This window comes from Ovis aries, chromosome 1 (assembly GCF_016772045.2).
Source record: "Ovis aries strain OAR_USU_Benz2616 breed Rambouillet chromosome 1, ARS-UI_Ramb_v3.0, whole genome shotgun sequence".
Taxonomy (NCBI): Eukaryota; Metazoa; Chordata; class Mammalia; order Artiodactyla; family Bovidae; genus Ovis; species Ovis aries.
Window position 1 is genome coordinate 259,097,349 of NC_056054.1, and position 26,558 is coordinate 259,123,906.

General features: G+C 40.9%; 1 protein-coding gene across 1 annotated transcript in view; it reads left to right on the forward strand.

The window, feature by feature from the left end:
* The first annotated feature begins 12,794 nt into the window (after positions 1 to 12,794).
* MRPL3 (mitochondrial ribosomal protein L3) overlaps positions 12,795 to 26,558 on the forward strand; it is a 56,634-nt gene continuing 42,870 nt past the window's right edge. Inside the window, exons 1-4 of the mRNA XM_004003343.5 lie at positions 12,795 to 13,034; positions 14,039 to 14,223; positions 15,225 to 15,316; positions 17,213 to 17,311. Coding sequence (XP_004003392.2) covers positions 12,943 to 13,034; positions 14,039 to 14,223; positions 15,225 to 15,316; positions 17,213 to 17,311 — 468 coding nt within the window. The 5' untranslated portion in view covers positions 12,795 to 12,942. The remainder of the gene's footprint in view (positions 13,035 to 14,038; positions 14,224 to 15,224; positions 15,317 to 17,212; positions 17,312 to 26,558) is intronic.

Below are 26,558 nucleotides of genomic sequence, written 5' to 3' on the forward strand. Positions count from 1 at the left end.
TCAACCCTGAAAACAGATTGCTTATATTCTTTGCAACCAAGGATGGAGAAGCTCTATACAGTCAACAAAAACAAGACCAGGAGCTGACTGTGGCTAAGATCATGAACTCCTTATTGCCAAATTCAGACTTAAATTGAAGAAAGTGGGGAAAACCAGTAGACCATTCATGTATGACCTAAATCAAATCCCTTACGATTATACAGTGGAAGTGAGAAATAGATTTAAGGGCCTAGATCTGATAGAGTGCCTGATGAACTATGGAATGAGGCTTGTGACATTATACAGGAGACAGGGATCAAGACCATCCTCATGGAAAGAAATGCAAAAAAGCAAAATGGCTGTCTGGGGAGGCCTTACAAATAGCTGTGAAAAGAAGAGAAGTAAAAGGCAAAGGAGAAAAGGAAAGATATAAGGATCTGAATGCAGAGTTCCAAAGAATAGCAAGAAGAGATAAGAAAGCCTTCCTCAATGATCAGTGCAAAGAAATAGAGGAAAACCACAGAATGGGAAAGATTAGAAATCTCTTCAAGAAACTTAGAGATACCAAGGGAACACTTCATGCAAAGATGGTCTCGATAAAGGACAGAAATGGTATGGACCTAACAGAAGCAGAAGATATTAAGAAGAGGTGGTAAGAATACACAGAAGAACTGTACAAAAAAGATTTTCATGACCCAGATAATCACGATGGTGTGATCACTCATCTAGAGCCAGACATCCTGGAATGTGAAGTCAAGTGGGCCTTAGAAAGCATCACTATGAACAAAGGTAGTGGATGTGATGGAATTCCAGTTGAGCTATTTCAAATCCTGAAAGATGATGCTGTGAAAGTGCTGCACTCAACATGCCAGCAAATTTGGAAAACTCAGCAGTGGACACAGGACTGGAAAAGGTCAGTTTTCATTCCAATTCCAAAGAAAGGCAATGCCAAAGAATGCTCAAACTACCGCACAATTGCATTCATCTTACATGCTAGCAAAGTAATGCTCAAAATTCTCCAACCCAGGCTTCAGCAGTATGTGAACCATGAACTTCCAGATGTTCAAGCTGGTTTTAGAAAAGGCAGAGGAACCAGAGATCAAATTGCCAACATCTTCTGGATCATGGAAAAAGCAAGAGAGTTCCAGAAAAACATCTATTTCTGCTTTATTGACTATGCCAAAGCCTTTGACTGTGTGGATCACAATCAACTGTGGAAAATTCGGAAAGAGATGGGAATACCAGACCACCTGACCTGCCTCTGGAGAAACTTATATGCAGGTCAGGAAGCAACAGTTAGAACTGAACATGGAACGACAGACTGGTTCCAAATAGGAAAAGGAGTACCTCAAGGCTGTATATTGTCACCCTGCTTATTTAACTTATATGCAGAGTATATCATGAGAAACACTGGGCTGGAAGTAGCACAGGCTGGAATCTAGATTGCTATGAGAAATATCAACACCCTCAGATATGCAGATGACACCACCCTTGTGGCAGAAAGTGAAAAGGAATTAAAGAGCCTCTTAATGAAAATGAAAGAGGAGAGTGAAAAGGTTGGCTTAAAGCTCAACATTCAGAAAATGAAGATCATGGCATCTATTCCCATCACTTCGTGGGAAATAGATGGGGAAACAGTGGAACACTGTCAGACTTTATTTTCGTGGGCTCCAAAATCACTGCAGGTGGTGATTGCAGCCATGAGATTAAAAAACGCTTACTCCTTGGAAGAAAATTTATGACCAACCTAGATAGCATATTGAAAAGCAGAGACATTGCTTTGCCAACAAAGGTCCGTCTAGTAAAGGCTATGGTTTTTCCAGTGGTTATGTATGAATGTGAGAGTTGGTCTGTGAAGAAGGCTGAGCGCCGAAGAATTGATGCTTTTGAAGTGTGGTGTTGGAGAAGACTCTTGAGAGTCCCTTGGACTGCAAGGAGATCTAACCAGTCCATTCTGAAAGAGATCAGCCCTGGGATTTCTTTAGAAGGAATGATGCTGAAGCTGAAACTCCAGTACTTTGGCTACCTCATGTGAAGAGTTGACTCATTGGAAAAGACTTTGATGCTGGGAGAGATTGGGGGCAGGAGGAGAAGGGGATGACCGAGGATGAGATGGCTGGATGGCATCACGGACTCGATGGACGTGAGTCTGAGTGAACTCCAGGAGCTGGTGATGGACAGGGAGGCCTGGCGTGCTGCGATTCATGGGGTCACAAAGAGTCAGCCACAACTGATCGACTGAACTGAACTGAACTGATGATAATGTTGATGTTTTTAAACAATGAAAACACTATCCTTTTATATGTTGTGTTTCTGTAGTATTGGAAGGAGATCAGCAAACATGTCGATAAAGTACACTATAGGCAAATCAAGGACAAAGAGATCTAAGACCTTTTAGGAATCTTATATGATTGGATCAAGATGAATTTGTTCATGCAGGAAATATTAATGAGAAAGTTTGAAAAGGATAAGCTAAGATTTTTCATTATTATTGCAGTATCTAACAGAAAGTAAACGTAAACATTATTAATAGTAATAGTAGTTGACTTTTTCCTTTTGGTTATTACTATATGCCAACTACTGTGTTAAGCATTTTGCATGCATCATTTCCCCTGTATTGTTGCCTTGACAGGGTTTTTTATTTTTTCCCCCTGATTTTATAGATGAGGAAACCCGAGAAACTAAATGACTCCTCCAGGTGCATGGAAATAGTAGCAGACACAGGATCTGAACCCAGACTTTCCCACTTGTAAAAAGAAGTCTGCTCCTAGGCAGTATATGAATAGACAAAATCCTTTGCCTCTGATGTTGGTAGAGGAGACAAAAGGAGCATGTTAGTGAGCAAGACAGACTCTTTTCCTTTTGTTGATCATTTGGTCACCCAAGTTCAGGCCCTTTCACCCAAGCTACTGTTCTGGAGTTGTGTCTACTTCTGTTGGGGTGAGAATTCTGACTACTTTTGATTATTCACATCAGATTCAAATATTTGTTACTGAGGCATAACTCAGATACCCCAGTTCAGTTCAGTCGCTCAGTCATGTCTGACTCCTTGAGACCCCATGGATGGCAGCACGCCAGGCCTCCCTGTCCATCACCAACTCACGGAGTTCACTCAGACTCATGTCCATCGAGTTGGTGATGCCATCCAGCCATCTCATTCTGGGTCGTCACCTTCTCTTCCTGCCCCCAATCCCTCCCAGCATCAGAGTCTTTTCTAATAAGTCAACTCTTTGCATGAGGTGGCCAAAGTACTGGAGTTTCAGCTTTAGCATCATTCCTTCCAAAGAACACCCAGGACTGATCTCCTTTAGAATGGACTGGTTGGATCTCCTTGCAGTCCAAAGGACTCTCAAGAGTCTTCTCCAACACCACACTTCAAAAGCATCAATTCTTCAGCGCTCAGCCTTATTCACAGACCAACTCTCACATCCATACATAACCACTGGAAAACCATAGCCTTGACTAGATGGACCTTTGCTGGCAAAGTAATGTCTCTGCTTTTTAATATACTGTCTGGGTTGGTCATAACTTTCCTTCCAAGGAGTAAGAGTCTTTTAATTTTGCGGCTGCAGTCACCATCTGCAGTGATTTTGGAGCCCAAAAAAATAAAGTCTGACACTGTTTCTACTCTTTCCCCATCTATTTCCCATGAAGTGATGGGACCGGATGCCATCATCTTCGTTTTCTGAATGTTGAGCTTTAAGCCATCTTTTTCACTCTCCTCTTTCACTTTCATCAAGAGGCTTTTTAGTTCCTCTTCACTTTCTGCCATAAGGGTGGTGTCATCTACATATCTGAGGGTGTTGATATTTCTCCCGGCAATCTAGATTCCAGCTTGTGCTTCTTCCAGCCCAGCATTTCTCATGATGTAGTCTGCACATAAGTTAAATAAGCAGGGTTACAATATTCAGTCTTGATGTACTCCTTTTCCTATTTGGAACCAGTCTGTTGTTCCATGTCCAGTTCTAACTGTTGCTTCCTGACCCGCATATAGATTTTTGTAACCCTCCCTTTAAAAGTGTACACCTCAGTGATTTTTAGTATATTCACAAAGTTGTGCCACCATCATCACTAAAATTTTCAAGTGTTTCTGGAGTTCTTATTATATATATATTTTTTTTCATTTTTTATGGGATGGTGTGGTGCCGCATGGCTTGCAGGATCTTAGTTCACCAATCAGGAATGGAACCTGCACCCTTGGCAGTGAAAATATGGAGTCTTGATAACTGAACTGCCAGGGAACTTCCCTGGAGCTCTTATTGTAAATGTAAGATTTCTGGGAGGACTGAGGAAATATATTACCCTGCCTTGAAAGAATTTGTAATGACTTGTAAACTTAAGGCTCCTCACTACTTATAATAAAAGAGAACAATATTGTGTAAGAATGTAATAGATAAAATGCTTAGAAAGAAGAATTAACAAGCAGGGCTAGTGATGATAAGGGAGTCTTCTGCGGGGAGGCAGGCCTTGGAGATGAGGAAAAATTGGAGAAATGGTGTGAGCAGGAGGGCATCAGATGCAAGAAACTGTCAGACTAAACAGCCAAAGTGTTAAACTCTTGCCAAGCTAATTATTTGCCCTACTGAGAGACTACCTGGGACTGCAATAGGAAATAGAAAAGAGATGAGATGAAGACCAGAGATATCAGCCAGAGATGACCTGGCCTATTTGAAGGTAATTTATATAATAGTGACCAGCAGCTTCTCTCAGAAACTAGGGTGTGATGCTCATTGGTTTCAGCAGGATGTGTGTTTTGCAGAGCAAAGACAGCATTTGGCTCTTAGTGGAAATTCCTGCTTTAAAAAGGCATTTTGTTCCATTTTGAAATAAAGTGGGAGTGAAAGTCATGCCCCATGATGCTTCATGGTTAACAAAACTGCAAAGGCATTTCTGCCTGGGCATAAAAGATTATTTTAAGCATCATCTCCTGGGCTTCTCGAGCTACTAAGAGAATCTTGTCTCAGCTCAGCGGTGCAGACAGGCGAGTTGCCATGACAATCCTGCTAGGCCTGGTTGGAGTCTAAATACCACAGAGGTAAGAAATGCTGTCACTGCCTGACCCCTGAGCAGCTTGGCAGTGTCCTCCCTACCCCTGCAGCCAGTCACTTCTCCTGGACCCACCTCTGCTGCACAGTTCTTGCCACTAGGAGGCACAGGCATGGCTGTGGGCATTCAAGGGTTAGTAGCTCAACCTGTTTGATGGTCAGTCTCCTCTTGTGTCCCAGAATGTGCTGTTCATGTTGAGTCATATTCAGCTCTTCCTGAATGCTCATAGTCCCTCAAGCCTTGCCGTTGTCTCTCCAAATAGAGGCTGCTCCTACTGCTGCTGCTAAGTTGCTTCAGTCATGTCCAACTCTGTGCAACCCCATAGACAGCAGCCCACCAGGCTCCACCATCCCTGGGATTCTCCAGGCAAGAACACTGGAGTGGGTTGCCATTTCCTTCTCCAATGCATGACAGTGAAAAGTGAAAGTGAAGTCGCTCAGTCGTGTCTGACTCTTTGCGACCCCATGGACTGCAGCCTACCAGATTCCTCCTTCCATGGGATTTTCCAGGCAAGAATACTGGAGTGGGGTGCCATTGCCTTCTCGCCAAATAGAGGAAACACTAGATACTTACCAAGAAGTTGCACTAGGAAGCAGGAGAAAATCTTGAATGAATCTTATTCTCTTTCCAGCCAGATTATGTGTAGCCTGAAGCTTTTTCACAGAGGACACCTATCATGGTATTGGTCAATCAACAATTGACCAGCAATTGATCAATCCCTGCAATTGCCTAGATACCATTCTATCCTTTCATGTGGATGCACATAGTGTTTGTGAGCAACAGTGCTTTCTAAAGATGGCAGTAACCACGTCTTCCATCTCTTGTGCTCTTCAACAATGCGACTCAATGCTCACATTGAGGCATGGATCTGTATTCTTCAAATCTGGACCAGTATGTGTCTGAAGTGAAGTAATAATATGATTTCTAAGGTTAGGTCATAAAAGGTAACACAGCTTACATCTGGTATTCTTTGGATGCTTGCTCTTGGGATCCAATGCTCATGTTATGAGGAACCCCAAGCAACCACATGACAGGACCACCTACAGATGTTCCAGAGAACAGCCTAGTAGAGGACCTGACTGACAGGTAGCATCAAACACCAGACGTGAAGTGAAGAAACCTTCAAAATACTTCAGTACAATAGCTGACATCACCCAGTCGTCCATCATCTCAGCAGAGCTCCCAAACATAGCGAAGCAAAAACAAGTTGTCCTCACTATGCCCTTTCTCAATTCCTGACCAACAGAAAGCATGCAAAAAATAAGAGTAATTGTTCTGTGCCAAAAACTTTGTGATGATTTAGAGAAAGGGAAAGACGTAACTGAACTGAATTCAGAGTTCCAGAGAATAGTAAGGAGAGATAAGAAGGCCTTTTTCAATGAACAATGCAAAGAAATAGAGGAAAACAATAGAATGGGAAAGACTAGCGATCTCTTCCAGAAAATTGGAGATATAAGGGAACATCTCCTGCAAAGATGGGCATGATAAAGGACAGAAATAGTAAAGACCTAAACCAGAAGAAGAGATTAAGAAGAGGTGGCAAGAATACACAGAAGAATACCAAAAAAGTCTTTATAATCTGGATAGCCATGATGGTGTGCTCATTTACCTAGAGCCAGACATCCTGGAGTGTGAAGTCAAGTGAACCTTAGGAATCATTGTTATACTCAAAGCCAGTGGAAGAAACGGAATTCCAGCTGAGCTATTTAAAATCCTGAAAGACTATAAAACACTGGTGAAAGAAGTCAAAGAGGACACTAATGGAGAAATATACAATGTTCATGGATTGGAAGAATCAATATAGTGAAAATGAGTATACTACCCAAAGCAATCTATAGATTCAATGCAATCCCTATCAAGCTACCAACAGTATTTTTCACAGAGCTAGAACAAATAATTTCACAATTTGTATGGAAATACAAAAAAAGCCAAATAGCCAAAGCAGTCTTGAGAAAGAAGAATGGAACTGGAGGAATCAACCTGCCTGACTTCAGGCTCTACTACAAAGTCACAGTCATCAAGACAATATGGTACTGGCACAAAGACAAAAATATAGATCAATGGAACAAAATAGAAAGCCCATAGATAAATCCATGCACCTATGGACACCTTATCTTTGACAAAGGAGGCAAGAATATACAATGGAGCAAAGACAATCTCTTTAACAAGTGGTGCTGGGAAAACTGGTCTGCTTCTGCTAAGTCACTCCACTCATGTCTGATTCTGTGTGACCCCATAGACGGCAGCCCACCAGGCTCCACCGTCCCTGGGATTCTCCAGGCAAGAACACTGCAGTGGGTTGCCATTTCCTTCTCCAATGCATGAAAGTGAAAAGTGAAAGTGAAGTCGCTCAGTCATGCCCTACTCTTTATGAACCCATGGACTGCAGCCTACCAGGCTCCTCCATCCATGGGATTCTCCAGGCAAGAGTACTGGAGTGGGGTGCCATTGCCTTCTCCAGGGAAAACTGGTCAACCACTTGTAAAAGAATGAAACTAGAACACTTTCTAACACCACACACAAAAATAAACTCAAAATGGATTAAAGGTCTAAACGTAAGACCAGAAGCAATAAAACTCTTAGAGGAGAACATAGGCAAAACACTCTCCGACATAAATCATGGCAGGATCCTTTATGATCCACCTCCCAGAATATTGGAAATAAAAGCAAAAATAAACAAATGGGACCTAATTAAAATTAAAAGCTTCTGCACAACAAAGGAAACTATAAGCAAGGTGAAAAGACAGCCTTCAGAATGGGAGAAAATAATGGCAAATGAAGAAACTGATAAAGAACTAATCTCAAAAATATACAAGCAACTCCTGCAGCTCAATTCCAGAAAAATAAATGATCCAATCAAAAAATGGGCCAAAGAACTAAATAGACATTTCTCCAAAGAAGACATACAGATGGCTAACATACACATGAAAAGATGCTCAACATCACTCATTATCAGAGAAATGCAAATCAAAACCACAATGAGGTATCATTTCATACCAGTCAGAATGGCTGCTATCCAAAAGTCTACAAACAATAAATGCTGGAGAGGGTGTGGAGAAAAGGGAACCCTCCTGCACTGTTAATGGGGATGCAAACTAGTATAGCCACTATGGAGAACAGTGTGGAGATTCCTTGAAAAACTGGAAATAGAACTGCCATATGACCCAGCAATCCCACTGCTGGGTATACACACTGAACCCCAATGTTCATCGCAGCACTGTTTATAATAGCCAGGACATGGAAGCAACCTAGATGTCCACCAGCAGATGAATGGATAAGAAAGCTATAGTACATTTGCACAATGGAATATTACTCAGACATTAAAAAGAACACATTTGAATCAGTTCTAATGAGGTGGATGAAACTGGAGCCTATTATACAGAGTAAAGTAAGCCAGAAAGAAAAACACCAATACAGTACACTGCTGCTGCTGCTGCTGCTAAGTCACTTCAGTCGTGTCCGACTCTGTGTGACCCCAGAGACAGCAGCCCACCAGGCTCCCCCGTCCCTGGGATTCTCCAGGCAAGAACACTGGAGTGGGTTGCCTGGGTTGCCATTTCCCTCTCCAATGCATAAAAGTGAAAAGCAAAAGGGAAGTCGCCCAGTCATGTCCAACTCTTCAAGACCCCATGGACTGCAGCCCACCAGGCTCCTCCATTCATGGGATTTTCCAGGCAAGAGTACTGGAGTGGGGTGCCATCGCCTTCTCCGATACAGTACACTAACACATATATATGTAATTTAGAAAGATGGTAATGATAACCCTGTATGTGAGACAGCAAAAGAGACATAGATGTATAGAACAGACTTTTGGACTCTGTGGGAGAGGGCAAGGGTGTGATGGTTTGGGAGAATGGCATTGAAACATGTATAATATCATATATGAAACGAATTGCCAATCCAGATTTGATGCATGATACAGGATGCTTGGGGCTGGTGCACTGGGATGACCCAGAGGGACGGTATGGGGAGGGAGGTGTGGGGTTCAGATGGGGAACATGTGTACACCCATGGTGGATTCATGTTGATGTATGGCAAAACCAATACAATATTGTAAAGTAATTAGCCTCCAGTTAAAATAAATAAATTTATATTAAAAAAATAAAATAAATTAATTTTAAAACATAAAAATAAATAAATAAATAAAATCCTGAAAAATCATGCTGTGGAAGTGCTTCACTCAATATGCCAGCAAATTTGGAAAACTCAGCAGTGGCCACAGGACTGGAAAAAGTCAGTTTTCATTCCAATCTCAAAGAAGGGTATTGCCAAAGAATGTTCAAACTATCGCACAATTGCACTGAATTCACATGCTAGCAAGTTATGCTCAAAATCCTTCAAGCTGGCCTTCAGCATTACATGAACCAAGAACTTCCAGATGTACTAGCTGAGTTTCAAAGCAGTAGAGGAACCAAGGGTCAAATTGCCAACATCCGTTTGGATCACAGAGAAAGCAAGGGAATTTCAGAAAAACACCTACTTCACTGACTATGATCACAACAAACTGTGGAAAATTCTTAAAGAGATGGGAGTACCAGATCCCTTACTTGTCTCCTGAGAAAATTGTATGCAGGTCAAGAAACAATGGTTAGAACCGGATGTGGAACAACAGACTGGTTCAAAATTGGGAAAGATATATGACAAGGATGAACATTGTTACCCTGATTATCTCACTTCTATGTGAAATGCTGGGTTGGATGAACCACAAGCTGGAATTAAGATTGCCAGGAAAAACATCAACAACCTCAGATACACAGATGGTACCACTTTAATACAGAAAGGGAAGAGGAACTAAACAGCCTCTTGAGGGTGAAAGAGGAGAGTGAAAAAGCTGGTTTAAAACTCAAATTTTTAAAAACTAAGTTTATGACACATGGTCCCATCACTTCACAGCAAATAGAAGGGGAAAAAGTGGAAGCAGTGACAGATTTTTTCTTTTCTTGGGCTCCAAATACCTGTAGACAGTGACTGTAGCCATGAAATTAAAAGATTCTTGTTCCTTGGAAAGAAAGCTTGACAAACCTAAACAGTGTATTAAAAAGCAGAGACATCATTTTGCTGACAAAGGTTGGGATAGTCAAAGCTATGGTTTTTCCAGTAGTCATGTACAGATGTGAGAGTTGGACCATAAAGAAGAGTAAGCACTGAAGAACTGATGCTTCTAAATTGTGGTGCTGGAGAAGACTCTTTAGAGTCCCTTGGAATGCAAGGGTATCAAACCAGTTAATCCTAAAGGAAAGCAACCCTGTATATCGACTGAAGGACTGATGCTGAAGCTGAAGCTCCAATACTTTGGCCACCTAATGGTAGAGCTGACTCATTGGAAAAGACCCTGATGCCTGGGAAGATTGAAGGCAACAGGAGAAGGGGTGGCAGAGGATAAGATGGTTAGATAGCATCACCAACTCAATAGACATGAATTGAAGCAAACTCCGGGAGACAGTGGAGGACAGAGAAGGGTGGCATTAGGTCATGAGGGTCAGACATGGCTTAGTGACTGAACAACAACAACAAAACACTAAAAGAAGATAATAGGGTTATCTTTTTTCCAGTGAGAAACTGAAGTCCCAGAGAGGCAAAATGGTATCAGGGTCCCAAGGCCATGGTACTGTCTGAAGGATGATGTCAGAAATGCTGGGAAGCTGGAGATCAGTGCCCTAGAGAAGCCCTGGCTAGGTCCCTCAAGGGATTGGTTCTTGTCAATTAGCAGTACACTGTAGTGATGAAATTAAGACAATACTTCCCAATCCCAGCTGTCAATCAGGAAATACCTGACAGCAGACAGAGCATGTTTTGCTTTGATTTGGTTTAGTGATGGTGTCTGCTAAGGATTTCTTTGCTGAAGGTTGCCATCATGGACTAGGAGAGTTCCGGCACTAGGGGCAAAGGTTAGATTGACTGGCTGCCTCCTTAGGCCTCACAGACTGCCATGTGTGATATGATCACTTACCAATTTTCCTCTCAGCAATATAGGAATTCCAATGCAAGGGTAATAACATACTTGTCTTAGAGAATCAAAGAAACAGAATGGCTCTGCTGAGATTTAAATCTTGGCCCTAACTAGTCAAAAGAACTTAAGTCATGTAGTCTCTCTGTGTTTATTTTCTAAACTATAAAATGGAGATAATTATAGTATTATCCTATGGGGTTATTATAAAGATCAATTGAGGAAATACACCAAAGAGTAAACATGAATTCTGTTAGGAATCAGACTTCAGTATTTAATTTATAATGGAATGTCAACACAATACTTCTAACAGACCACACCCAAGGCCACACTCCAGTTACCAAACAGTTCTTTCCTCAAAAAATCTTATCCTCAAAACAGATCTTCTCCCTCACCATCATTATCCCTAGTTTCACATTGTCCTTCTTACTTTCAACAAAATTACTGTGATCCCCAAATGCTGAACTTTTGCTGAATAGTATCCATTTCAAAAGAAGTCTGTTTCCTTCACACCACCCAGTGTAAGTCCAAATATTATGACTCATTTGTAGGTGTATGGTCTCTCTTGCTGCAGGAAGCTAATGAAACTTAAATTTATAAATTCAAGTGTGCTCCTGGTAGTCTCTGATTGAGACTTCCAGGGCTTCCACAATACTCATCCCATATTATATGCTCAAGAAATGCTAGCCATTTGCAGTTGTAGGCAAGTCTTTTTATTCCCAGCTTCTTTCATACAGCATATCTCAAGACATGCTTATTCAGTAAAGGGCTATTCTCAAATAACTGGGAAGCCAGGCTAGCATGAGCAAACAAAGATTTTGAGAACATTCTTTGTTTTCTAATTTTTATTTTTATAGAACAGTCCAAGTAGTTATCAGGAATTGACCATGGCCTGGACTTTTTAAGCCAGCATAGCCATATCTCAGATAAAAGAAGGTCTTAAAATAGCTTGTCTTTTTATTTCTGAATTTCTGCAAGCACTCATCTGACAAAGAAGGAAACAAAGTAATAGAATGAATATCCAAGATCACACATGGTGATTAGGCTGACTCTGGAACCCAGGACTAGGGTTTATTTGTACCTAAAGTATATTAGAAATGAATGATTGTGCAAAATAATTTAGCAATCATTTACTCTCTCCAGGAGTTTCTCCCGGTCAGGAACTCATGAGTTTCTTAGCTGGGTGGTTCAGGCTCAGTCTTTCATGATTGCAGTCATTTTAAATGTTGCCTGGAACCAGAGGAATCCCTTCTAAGTGGTTAATTCCTAGTTGGAAAGATGGTTCTTCCTCGCATGGGCCTCTCCATAGGGATGTTTGAGTGCCTGCAGGACAAGACTGCTGGCTTTCCTCACACAGAGCCGTCCAAAAGCCCAAGACACACTAGCAATACCTTTTATGATCCACCCCGGAAGTCACACCACATCAACTTGGCCAGTCTACTAGCACATGTCCATCTGTTTTGGACCAGCACTGTCTGTATTTCTTCATTTGTAATATAAAAGTAACGACCTTCTTGTTTTGAACATAACCCAATATAAGAATATCAAGAGGTGCTTAGTACAATGAGCTGCCCCACAACGGGCACTACTTAGAAGTGACTTCGCTTCCTTAAGAAGCCTGTCCCTAGTTTGCCTCATTCTCTTAAAGTTTAAATTCCAAGAGTTAAGTTCTTTTTTTCCACCCCATAGAGAGCCAGATCCTACCCATCCCACCCTACTCAGAGCCAAAGTTAGGACTATTCCGGAGGCGGAACTCTAGTTATTGGAGCCGATCCCGCCACCGGCGCGCTTTGCGAGCGGACCGGAAATGGCTCCGGCAGTTCTTTTTCGTCCGGGAAGGCAGTGTGGGAGGCTGCGGGACAGCTTCGGACGGTTCACAGGACTGGGACACGGTCGCTGCGGCGCCCTGAAAGCCAAGCCGAGCGGCAGGGCGCCCGAGGGTGAAGGGGTTGCGCTCTCCCGGCCTCACCATGCCCAGTTGGAGGCTGCTGGCTTGGACCGGCGCCCGGGTGCTGGACCGCGGCACAGGTGGCCTGGGCACAGCCCTGGGCTCGGGAAACAGGTGGGTGCTGGGGAGAGACGAGCGTGGGGGGTGATCCTTGCACTCGTGGCCACGGGCTGTGGCTTGGCCCGGGCAAGGGTAGGAGAGAGCTGCGTCCAGGCCTGAAGAGTTAAGAATCACTACTCAAAGGACGTGCCCTTTGAAGGGTTGAAGGGATAGGTTTTTTATTTTCAATGCTGATGAGCCAGCGACTGACAGCAAGAAGTACCAACAGCAATAATGTTATCTTCCAGTTAGTGACTGTTTATAATAAATGTTCTGTTAGAAACATTAGGCGCCTTGGCTCATGTAGCCTCATGAGAGCTGTTATCATCCGTTTTACAGATACCACCATTATTCCGTCCTATCATTATTCAGTTTTACAGTTAAGAGTCTTAGAGACAAGCGATTTGCCCAAGGTCACTTAACTAATAAGTGCATAATTGAGACTCTAGCCTGGCTATCTCTTCCTGTCTACAAAAGAGATAGAACTCAGAAAGCTTACTTCTTTCTGACCCTCCTCTCCAGAATTACACACCTGTTTACTGACCTCTGTCCCCTAAAGTCTTTCTTGTGTGTTCAGCTAGTAGAGGTCAGGTCTTTTATGGATTTTTAGAATTTGCACACTCCATTTTTTCACCATTATGAGCCTAGGCCATGTCATTACAGATAAGAGGTGAGTTTATCAGAAAAATATCAGTAAGCCCACATTTTGTCACCTCTACTGCATGTTAACTGTTATGGTACATGTTCAAATGGGCCTGTGACTTCTCTTGTCTACATAGGACTACGCTGTTGGAAATCTGTTTATCCCAGAGGAGAAAGGGAGAACTTTTCCTCCAGGATATTTATTAATGGTTAAAATATGAGCCCCGTTTTCATGAGGAATGTCAGTGAAAAAAACTGAAACAGGATGCACACCTTTCCCTAAGGCCCTGACTATACTTTCCAGCTGATGTAACCTCCTGTGCATTAAATGGGGAACCTTTTGAATTGTGCTTTGTTCTCTAATTTTATTTTTGCAGAACAGACATCTGGGTTTTGGTTAGAAGTCTCCATGGCAAGAGTGGTACTTGGTGGGATGAACATCTTTCTGAAGAGAATGTTTCCTTTGTTAAGCAATTGGTCTCTGATGAAAATAAAGCCCAGTTAGCAAGTAAACTCTGTCCTCTGAAAGATGAGCCGTGGCCTATCCATCCTTGGGAACCAGGTGATTATTTTGTATATGTTGTGTTCTCATTGCCTGATTACTGTCTGACTGGCACATTTAAAGTCATAATGACTTCTGGATAAATTTTGTCATCTCTGTTTTTCATGACATAACTGTGTTTCATTGTGGTTTGGTTTGCAAGAATATTTCCAGCATCCTAGTCTACTGTTAGTGAATGTCTGATGATCATCAAAACTTCCTCAAGAAACTGCATAGTAGGTGAAAAGAGAATCATTCTGCAAATTTTTTTTTTAATATTTTTCAGATTAAAATAGAAAAGAAAAGCTGGAAGAGTGCGGTGAACTAAAATGTATCACTCAAAGATTTGCATTTGAGGTGTTCTAGCACTCAATACCTGCCAAGCATAACCCCAGAATCAGCTCTTAGTACCAGACAGAGGGCTACATCCATCTATGGTTAGACCAAAAAGCATAAGACCTTTCCTGTTGAGGCTGTTGTCTTTGATTGGGGGTTATTGTGGCTGTCAAATTGTTTAATGACTAGACATCTTAGTGGAGCAACTTCATCAGTTTATACAACAAACTGAGTGTCATGGTAGATGCTAACATTTTTTAGCCACATAACCACTTATGTCATCTCTGTAACTCCAGCTAACTTCTTAGAATTTGAGTAGTAGATATTTCCTGATTAATGAGATTGGATATGAATTGATACTAAGAAAGCAAGGCATAAAGGTAGATTCATCATGCCCTCTATTAATTACCACTATTCTAAATACTAGAATGTATCACTTTAACTGTTTTCTTTATTTTGTATAGTTCTCATATTTTTTATTTTACAGAGGTTTATTGAGTAATACTATGTCAGGCATGGTTGAAGGATATCTGAAAGGAACAGTTGTATTTTACTCTATGGATATATCAGCATGTTTGTTATCTGCCTACTCCATGTATGAAACCAAAATTTAGGAAATCCTATAGTATCAAGTTGACAAATGTTGAAAAAAACTGTGTGAATACTGTTTTGTCTTTAATTGCCAGGTTCCTCTAGAGTGGGCCTTATTGCACTGAAGCTAGGCATGATGCCTTTATGGACCAAAGATGGTAAGAAGCATGTTGTCACGTTACTTCAGGTGAGAAAGAATAAAAAATAATAGCAAATCTGTTGTGTGTGCTGAGATCTATTTGTGCAAACCTGTTGCACAATAGACAATATTTGTATCCTGAAACATGAAGAAGAGGTAGAATGGAGCATAAATTCTGTGAAAGAGGTTTACTTCTGAGGATGTCAGTGAATGTTCTTACTCATGCCTACGTGGTGGCTTTCTTGATACTGGTGTTGGAATAACTGGAGCAATAAATTAAAAAAAAAAAATTGTAACCTAACTTCTTACAGATCTACTAGTTTAACTCACAGTCAGAAAAAAAGTCTCAGTCCCATCTTATTTTCAATTATGTGGTTCTTTCAACTCCAAGTTGTAATTTTGATCTCTTTACTAACTCAGAGTGTAACACTTACCTGCAGAAGCAGCAATTTGTTGTCTGAAATAAGGTTAATGGTTAAGAATGTAGGCCATGGAACCTGAATATCTCATATCTCAGTTATACCATTTCCTAGCTGTGTTCTTTGAAGCACTGCCTCATCTGTAAAAGATAGGATTTTATTCTTCAGGAGAAATCACTGTGACCTCCCTCAAAGGGTTACTGTGAGGCTTGCACAAGATGGTAAATGTCAGGCACTTAAAATTTAAAATAATGTTCAATGTCCAGCATTAGCTGTTACTGTCTTTATCATTATTATAAAAATCACTGGTAAGTTGAGACCATCGTTCTCCAGATCACTTTGAACAGCTCACTTCATCTTTGGAATTAAGTCTTGGATAAGTGATTAGGCAAGCAATGGAGATTAAAGTGAGAGCCCATACATGGAAGTGCTTCCAGTACTGTCAGGCACAGGTGGCCTGCAAGCCCTTAGTAAGTTTTTACTGACTCTGAATGATCAAGGAAAGAATTATATCAATAATTCTAATTCCTAGAAGTCTACAGAACTTTGGGAACTTTCAGGAATGATGGGTGGGATTGTAAATTGGAACAACTACTTCAGGAAATAGCTTAGCATTAGGGAAAGTTGAGGTAGGTGAACCTGTGGTCTTCCAGTTTCACTCCTGTTACTAGAAAACTCAAACCGATCAGTTATAGCAGCATTACTCTTAATACTCCAAAACTAGAAATAACTCATGTTTCCATCATGGTAGAATGGATAAAGAAATCATGGTATATTTACATGATAAAGAGCTGGGTGGCAGTGAAAATGCACAGAATGGAGCTGCAGAAAGCAGTGTGGGTGAACCTTAGCAATAGAATCTTAAGCAAAAGCAGGAAAATCTGGAGGAGTCTGTGTGGTCTGACTCCACTTACATGAAGTTTCAACAGATAGCACTAAACTACAGGATTAAGCAGTGCTTTCAAAGGTAGTAATTATAATGAAAAGTTAAATAAATGATTACTACAGTGTCAAGAGGAATGGTTGTTTATTTCAAGGGCAGTACTTCTCAAACTTTTCTGTACCTCAGGATCACCTAGGGGGTTCAGAAAACATAGGTTCTGTTTTAGTAGGTTCTGGCAGGGGCCTGAGACCCTGCATTTTCACACAGTTCCCAGGTGATGCTGATACAGCTTGTCTAGGGACCACACTTTGAGAACCACTGCTCAAGGGGTAAAAAGGACAGGGAGGAATGGGTGTGAGGTGGGGATTAGGAAGAGACAGAGAGGTTTGGGGGATTTTTGATATTGGAGTGGTTATATGCATATTTTCTTTGTAAATACTCCATTTTGTTGTATATTTGTGTTTTATGCATAATGTACTATGGTTAATGGATTTTTTTAGATTGTGATTGGTTTTAGAGGGATGATGAGATCAGAAACTTTAGAGAATTCCTAACTGTCCTAGGGACTCAGTGTGGCTGGTATGTAATATTAATAGGTATTCCAGCACATTGATTTTTTTGTGTGTGTCTTTTGTTTTTTAGGTACAAGACTGTCATGTCCTAAAATATACTCCAAAGGAAAATCATAATGGAAAAATGGCAGCCCTGACTGTAGGAGGAAAAACTGTGTCACGTTTCCATGTAAGGATGCATTTTCATTCCTAGAATACTGCATTTCATTAGCTTTAGATCTGAGTTCTTTGAAATTCTGAATTAAGTTTTGAGGCTATCACATAGTCATAAACTTGTCCTGGAGGTAAACTACGGATTTGGGGGAAGACAGTCTGATAGAGGGGCTTCCCTAAGGGTAAAGAATCTGCCTGTGATGCGGGAGACCTGGATTCAGTCCCTGGGTTGGGAAGATCCCCTGGAGAAGGGAATGGCAACCCACTCCAGTATTCTTGCCTGGAGAATTCCATAGACAGAGAGGCCAAGGAGGGACAAGAAGGCCTTCAATGAATAGTCTATAAAAATAGAGGAAAACAACAGAAGGAGAAAGACTAGAGATCTGTTCTGGAAAATTGGAAATACCAAGGGAACATTTCACCCAAAGATGGGCACAATGAAGGACAGAAGTGGTAGAGATCTAGTAGATGCTGAAGAGATCAAGAAGAGATGGAAAGAACACACAGAAGGAGTGTACAGAAAAGATCTTAATGAACTGAATAACTAATTCATGTTACCCAGAGCTAGGCATTCTGGAGTGTGGAAGCACTGCTGTGAATAAAGCTAGTGGATGCAATGGAATTCCAGTAGAGCTATTCAAAACCCTAAAGGATGATGCCATCAAAGTGTTGCACTGAATATGTCAGCAAATCTGGAAGACCTAGCAGTGGCCACAGGACTGGAAAAGGTCAGTCCTCACCCCAGTTCCCAAGAAGAGATGGGACTAAAGCATGTTTCATACTAAACATGTTTGTACTAAAGTACTAAAGAATATTCTAACCATCCGACAATTCCACTCATCTCCTATGCTAGTAAGGTCATGCTTAAAATCTTGCTTGCTGGGCTTTAGCATTATGCAAACCAAGAACTTCCAGACGTCCAGGCTGGGTTTAGAAAAGGCAAGGGAACCAGAAATCAAATTGCCAATATTTGCTTAATCATAGAGAAAGCAAGGGAATCCCTGAAAAACATCTACTCTGTTTCATTAGCTTCGCTAAAGCCTTTGACTGTGTGGATCATAACAAACTGTGGAAAGCTCTTAAAGAGATGGGAATACTAGACCATCTTACCTGTCTCCTGAGAAATCTGTATGCAGGTCAGGAGCAACAGTTAGAATCCTGTATGGAACAACTGATTGGCTCAGGATTGAGAAAGGAGTATGACAGTGCTATCTGCTGTCACCCTGTTTATTTAACTTATACACTGAGCACACCATGAGAATGCCAGGCTGGATGAGTTACAAGCTGGAGTCAAGATAGGCAGGAGAAACAACAACCTCAGATATGCAGATGATACCACTCTAGTGGCAGAAAGTGAAGATCTAAAGAGCCTCTTGATGAGGGTGAAGAAGGAGAGTAAAAGAGCAGGCTTAAACTAAATATTAGGAAAAACACACACTAAGATCTTGGCATCAGCCCCATTACTTCATGGTAAATAGAAGGGGAAAAAGTGGAAGTAGTGGCAGATATCCTCTTCTTGGGCTCTAAAATCACCGTGGATGGTGACTGCAGCCATGAAATCAGAAGACGTTTGCTTCTTGGCAGGAAAACTATGACAAATCTAAGCAATGTGCTGAAAAGCCAAAACATTACTGTGCTGACAAAGATTAGTATATCAAAGCTTTAATCTTTCCAGTGGTCACATGCGATTGTGAGAGCTGGACCGTAAAGAAGACAGCACCAGAGAATTGATGCCTTCCAACTGTGGTCTGGAGAAGACTCCTGAAAGTCCCTTGGACAGCAAGGAGATCAAACCAGTCAATCTTAAGGGAAGGGAAGTGAAGGGAAATGAAGTGAAGTGAAGTCGCTCAGTCGTGTCCAACTCTTTGCGACCCCATGGACTGTAGCCTACCAGGCTCCTCCGTCAGTGGGATTTTCCAGGCAAGAGTACTGGAGTGGATTGCCATTTCCTTCTCCAGGAGATCTTCCCAACCCAGGGATCGAACCCAGGTCTCCCACATTGCAGGCAGACGCTTTACCATCTGAGCCACCAGGGAAGACTAATCTTAAGGGAAATCAACCCTGAATACTCATTGGAAGGACTGATGCTAAAGCTGAAGTAACAGTATTTGGCCACCTGATGCAAAGAGCTGACTCATTGGAAAAGACTCTGGTGCTAGGAAAGATTGAAGACAGGAGGGGAAGGGGACAACAGAGGATAAGATGGTTGGATGGCATCACCAATTCAGTGGACATGAGTTTGAGCAAGCTTTGCGAGATGGTGAAGACAGGGAAACTTGGTGTGCTGCAATCCGTGGGATCTCAAAAGAGTCAGACACGACTGAGCGACTGAACAACAATTCCAAGTAGAATGCTGAGTTTATAGTTTAAATGTGAAAACATCTGCACAATTAGTATTTTAGAGTTTTTTTGGATAACTAAAAGCAGAGAATACCTTTTAAGAAATGGTGATGATTTTCACTAATGGTGCTGAGATGTCTTTACATTTACTAAAACATTGCTTGTCTCTAGATTAATATTTTTTATTATAAATTGTTTATGAAGTGAACATGAATGGAAATTAGGAGATAACCTGTGCTATGTAGCTGTCAAAACTAGCAAGTGTTTATCATTTACCTTTTATTTCCTTGTCACAGTTAATTTTTTATTTAAAAGTTTTAATTTTCTTTTTTTTTTTAATTATTTATTTATTTCTGGCTGTGCTGGGTCTTTGCAGCTGTGCAGGCTTTTCTCTAGTTGCAGGGCGCAGGCTTCTCATTGCAGTGGTTTCTCTTGTTGCAGAGCATGGGCCCTGGGGCACTCGGTCTTTAGTAGTTGTGGCTCCTGGGCTCTGGATTGCAAGCTCAATAGTTGTGGCCCATGGGTTTAGTTGCTACTTGGCATTTGGGTTCTTCCTGGATCAGGGATCAAACCCTTGTCTCCTGCACTGGCAGGAGGATTCTTTACCACTGAGCTACCAGGGAGGCCCCATAGTTAACTTTTCAGCAGTTGTTACATGCTGAGTATATAGGCATAAGTCTTTTACATTTATTAACCAGTGAACTTTTTCAGACTCTAATAAGGATAAGTAACTCTCTCAGGGACACCCACTGATGACAGGTAGACAGGCTCCAAAAGCCTTACTTTCTTAATTGTCTCTTGATATCCACTCTTTGGAAACATACAGGGAAGGTGGACTAATAAATCAGCCATCTCAATATGGAACTATAAATGCAGCAAGCACACTGGCCAGTTCTGCTTGTGGAAATCTTAGGAGGTTTCACAGGGAGGAGACTAGAAGAAGGGTGGGTGTTAAAGGTATGCCAGGGGGAGTGGGCCTTATAGAAGCAGACCTGTGGAGGAGGATTGCTGCCTGGGAGGAGAAGGGCAGTGTGTCTGGATTTTAATGTGTTGTGGGGCTGGTGAGAGAGTGTGATAAAGGTGTGAAAGGTGGGGCTGTCAGGATGGAGTTTAGACTTTCTGAATTCTTTAACCAGAAAGTGAAAGAAAGTGTTAGTTGCTCAAGCTTGTTGACTCTTTGTAATTTCATGGACTGTAGCCTGCCAGGCTCCTCTATCCATGTAATTCTTCAGGCAAGAATACTGGCATGGGTTGCGATTCCCTTTTCCAGGGGATCTTCCCAACTCAGGGACAGAACCTGAGTATCTTACATTGCAGGCAGATTCTTTACTGTCTGAGCCATTACTACTCACTACTTTAACCAGGGCAGTAGTCAGATTAGTCAAAGCTATGGTTTTTCCAGTAGTCATGTATGGATGTGAGAGTTGGACTATAAAGAGAGCTGAGTGCTGAAGAATTGATACTTTTGAACTGTGGTGTTGGAGAAGACTCTTGAGAGTCCCCTGGACTGCAAGGAGATCCAGCCAGTCCATCCTAAAGGAAATCAATCCTGGATATTCATTGGAAGGACTGATGCTGAAGCTGAAACTCCAGTACTTTGGCCACCTGATGTGAAGAACTGACTCATTTGAAAAGACCCTGATTCTGGGAAAGATTGAAGGCAGGAGGAGAAGGGGATGACAGAGGATGAGATGATTAGATGGCATCACCAACTCAATGGACATGAGTTTGAGTAAACTCCAGGAGTTGGTGACAAACAGAGAGGCCTGGTGTGCTGCAGTCCATGGGGTTGCAAAGGGTGGGACATGACTGAGTGACTGAACTGAACTGTAGTCATATTGTTATCATGGTTAACAAAATTAGAAAATCCCCCATGCTGGGAGGACATTTAAGGGGTGAGCCCTCTGGGAGAGTTGATAAAAGTCTTTTGCGCTGGAGCAGTTGCTTTGGGCTTGGGAGAGGCAAGCATTATAAAAGACCAGGTGAGGATGAGCTGGTGGGACAGGACCCAGCAGGTCAGTGCTGATGCTGTGACCTGGGACAGAGACAAGGAACGGATTGCTTTGGAGGAAAGATGTAAAGAGTTTACAGAAAAGGCAGGTGGAACTGTCCTGTAGGAAGTGGGGTATGTGTGCTAAGTCACTTCAGTCGTGTTCGACTCTTTGTGACCCCATGGACTACAGCCCATCAGGATCCTCTGTCCATGGGGATTCTCAGGCAAGAATACTGGGAATGGGTTGTCATGACTCCTCCAGGAAATCTCCCAGACCCAGGGATAGAATCTCTTATGTCTCTTGCATTGGCAGGCAGATTCTTTACCACTAGCACCACATGGGATATACTGATCAGTAAATTGGCAATGGTTGAAGTCCTATAGTTTAATAGGCCTGCCTCATAAATATTACAGGACTTATTTTTGCATATTATGGTAGTATGTTTAGCTTATTTTTTATTAAGACTTCATAGTAATATCTGCTACCCTCGACAATTTATTGACTAATAATTATGGGGTTCAGATAAGGTAGTTAAAAGGACAATGTGATATTTTTGGAAACTTTTTTAAAAATGTCAAGTGTTTGAATTTTTAAGTGTAAATATTTGCCAGACCTCCTGTGAATCATATGAACAATTCTTTGGTTTGCTAGATACCACTGTTTTCTAATTGATTATATTTCTGTGTTTTTGTTAGGACTTGCACTGTCATCTTTATTTCATTACCAATTTTGTAAATTTCTGGCTCTGTAGCCTCCATATTTGTAAATCAGGTGTCATGTTGGGGTAATCCATTCTGCTGTAGCAGATTTGTGAACATTACCTCCTCAGGACTGTGAGATAGTGGGAAATGAGTGGGCATGGCATCAAAGAGCTGAGTTCTGTCTCTACGGCTGCCACTAGCTCCTTCACTCCACCTTTCAGAACATCCATTTTCTTACCCACCAAAGCAAGCAATTGGACTTTATGGTCTCTGAATTCCCTCCCAGTTCTAAAAGTTTCACACTGATTCTCAAATACTTTAGTTTTTAACAAAAAACAAAAGTTCCCCTCCTACTTGCCAGCTCAGTTTATTTATTTTCCTTAATGATGAAGACAGTCTTGTTGATAAAATCTTAATAGCTGAACTATTAGAGAAATGTTAGTACTTTTATTTCTACTTTTGTACTTGAGACTGGTCTTCATACCTTAAATTTTATCTCACCAGTGAATGTATAGCACAGCAGGATACTGATTTGGATGCTGCTGATTCTTATACTGTGGTGAATTTTAACCCCATAAATGACATGAATTTTTAAAACTATTCACTACTGTGGTATAGGAAGCGCTTCAGAGGCTCATTTATTCTTCAAGATATTAATTTTCTAGGTCCAGAGGTCATGTATTGCAATATTAAGAAACAAGTTTGTCTTTGAATGGCCTTTTGTCAGAATAGGATGTGAAAATGAAGTTCTAGAATTCTTTAGAAGTAAAGCATTTTGGTTCAGAAAGAAAGGTTTTTGAAATTCAATGTATACAAACTTCAAACTTTCATTTGCACATTGTAACCCTCAGTGAAACTGCAAGTAGGTTGATTTTAGAGGGTCTGAGAGAGAGAGATCTATGAATATTAAATAGTGTAGCATTTTACAATGAGTTGATTGAATCAGTTTTATTTATACTAAGGCTGGAATGTTATTTTTCTTAATCTGTAAAGAATTTATGCCTCCAAGAAATTAGACTACTTGGCGTTTGCTATTTGTGTACCATATTATAAATAAACACTGATGTGGTACATAATGTTTTTGAATAAAGAAGTTTAAGTGGCCTTACAAGTTGATTAAATCAATTCATATTTGGAGCAGAGAAGCATTTTCATTGTGAGAAGGATAATTGAAGAGAACTTTGAAGAGGGGGAAAAAATGCAACCTTGTAGATGGGATTATCCAAGTGTGACACTGCTGTCAGTCTTTTAAATTGCCTTTTGAAATCGTTTATTTGGAAGTTAGGAAAAAAACCCTCTGTAACACTACTGTTGACTTCAGCTCAGCTTGAACATTTGGTTTTTCTCAGGGCAGATGCCTGATTAGTTTTATGATATTTTTATTTAAAAGAAAAAATTATTCAACTTTAGTGAAATTGGAAGATAATCAGGAAGTATGTATTACCTTTGTCCTCCTTATGTCTCAGTCTAGAGTTACTTAGTCAAGATGTTATCTTTTCCATTTTATATTACTAAAAAATGTACAAGATTTTTCTCATAAGCCTCCTGGAATACTTCAAAACTGATATTAATATGTTTTTTAAATTGCCAAGTAGAATATGTGAAGGTCAAATATAAAATTGAAATTCTGGTCTAAAATTCAATAAATTTGAATCTGATACATCAGGGAAATAATTTTAAGTATCCACATTTTTAGATGTTTTATTGAAGTTAAATTGATCTAAAACACTGTTAGTTACAGATGTGCAACATAGTGATTCAGTATTTCAGTCATTTCAATCATTACAGAATGATTCCCATGATCAGTATAGTTACCATCCATTGCCATTCAAACTTATTACAATATTGTTGACTGTATTCTCCATGCTATACATTTCATCCTCAAGACTCATTTATTTTCTAACTGGAAGTTTACCTCTTAATTGCCCTCACTATTTCATTCATCCCCCCAGCCCCTCCCATCTGGCAACCACCTGTTTGTTCTCTGTGTCTATGAGTCTGTTTCTGTTTTGTTAACTTCCGTTCATTTGTTTTTTAGATTCTGCATATAAGTGAAGTCATATGGTATTTGTCTTTCTCCGTCTGACTTACTTCATTTTGCATAATATCCTCTAGACCCATCCATATTGTTGCAAATGGCAAGATTTTATTTTATTTTTTCATGGCTGAGTAGTATTCCATTGTGTGTGTGTGTGTACATGTGTGCATGTGTACACAAATACACATCTTCCTTATCCATTCATCTGTTGACAGACACTTAGGTTGCTTTCATATCTTAGCTATTGTAATAATGGTGTGGTGAAAATAGATGTGCATATATCTTTTCCTATGAGTGTTTTTGTTTTGTTTAGAAGAATACTCAGAAATAGAGTAACTATTTTTAATTTTGGGGGAACCTTCATGTTGTTTTCCATAGTGGCTGCACGGGTTTATGTTCCTGTCAACAGTGCATGAGGGTTGCCTTTTCTCTACATCCTTTATAGAACTTGTTATTTTTTGTCTTTTTGATACTAGCCATTCTGACAGGGGGAGACAATATCTTCTTGTGGTTTTATTTGCATTTCCCTGAAGAGGAGAGTGAAAAAGTTGGCTTAAAGCTCAACATTCAGAAAACTAAGATCATGGCATCTGGTCTCATCACTTCATGGGAAATAGATGGGGAAACAGTGGAACACTGGCTGACTTTATTTTTGGGGGCTCCAAAATCACTGCAGATGGTGATTGCAGCCATGAAATTAAAAGACGCTTACTCCGTGGAAGGAAAGTTACAATCAACCCAGACAGTATATTAAAAAGCAGAGACATTACTTTGCCAGCAAAGGTCCGTCTAGTCAAGGCTATGGTTTTTCCAGTGGTCATGTATGGATGTCAGAGTTGGACTGTGAAGAAAGCTGAGCACCGAAGAATTGATGCTTTTGGACTGTGGTGTTGAAGAACCTTCTTGAGAGTCCCTTGGACTGCAAGGAGATCCAACCAGTCCATCCTAAAGGCAATTGGTCCTGGGTGTTCATTGGAAGGACTGATGTTGAAGCTGAAACTCCAATACTTTGGCCACCTGATGCAAAGAGTTGACTCATTGGAAAAGACCCTGATGCTGGGAAAGATTGAAGGTAGGAGGAGAAGAGGACGACAGAGGACGAGATGGCTGGATGGCATCACTGACTCGATGGACATGAGTTTGGGTAAACTCTGTGAGTTGGTGATGGACAGAGAGGCCTGGCGTGCTGTGATTCATGGGGTTGCAAAGAGGTGGACATGACTGAGCAACTGAACTGATGAGTAATGTGTACATTTTTTTCCATGTGTCTTTTGGCCATCTGTATGTCTTTGAAAAAATGACTGTTCATGTCTACTGTTAATTTGTTAATCAGGTTGTTGGGTTTCTTTTGCTATTGAGTTGTATAAATTCTTTGAAATTTTGAATATTGACCTCTTATCAGATTTATCTTTTACAAATATCTTCTCCCATTCAGAGGGTGGTCTTTTTGTCTTATTAATAGTTTTCTTCAGTGTACAAAAACTTTTTAGTTTGATATAGTCCCATTTATTATTTTTGCTTTTGTTTCCCTTGCCTGAGGAGACAGATCCAAAATAGCTTTGCCAAGATCTATGTTAAAGATCATGCCACCTATGCTTTCTCTGGGGTTTTCTGGTTTCAGCTCTTAGGTTTAAGTCTTTAATTGATTTTGAGTTTATTTTTGGATATGATATGAGGAAGTCATCCAATTTGATTCTTTAGCATGTAGCTGTCCAGTTTTCCCAAAACCATTTGTTGAAGAGGCTGTCTTTTCCCCTTTATATTTTCTTGCTGCTTTTGTCATAGATTCAGTTCAGTTCAGTCACTCAGTCATGTCCGACTTTTTGCAACCCCATGAATCGCAGCACGCCAGGCCTCCCTGTCCATCACCAACTCCCAGAGTTCACTCAGACCCACATCCATCGAGTCAGTGATTCCATCCAGCCATCTCATCCTCTGTCGTCCCCTTCTCCTCCTGCCCCCAATTGCTCCCAGCATCAGAGTCTTTTCCAATGAGTCAACTCTTCGCGCGAGGTGGCCAAAGTACTGGAGTTTCAGCTTCAGCATCATTCCCTCCAAAGAAACCCCAGGGCTGATCTCCTTCAGAATGGACTGGTTGGATCTCCTTGCAGTCCAAGAGACTCTCAAGAATCTTCTCCAACACCACAGTTCAAAAGCATCAATTGACCATATAACTATGGGTTTATTTCT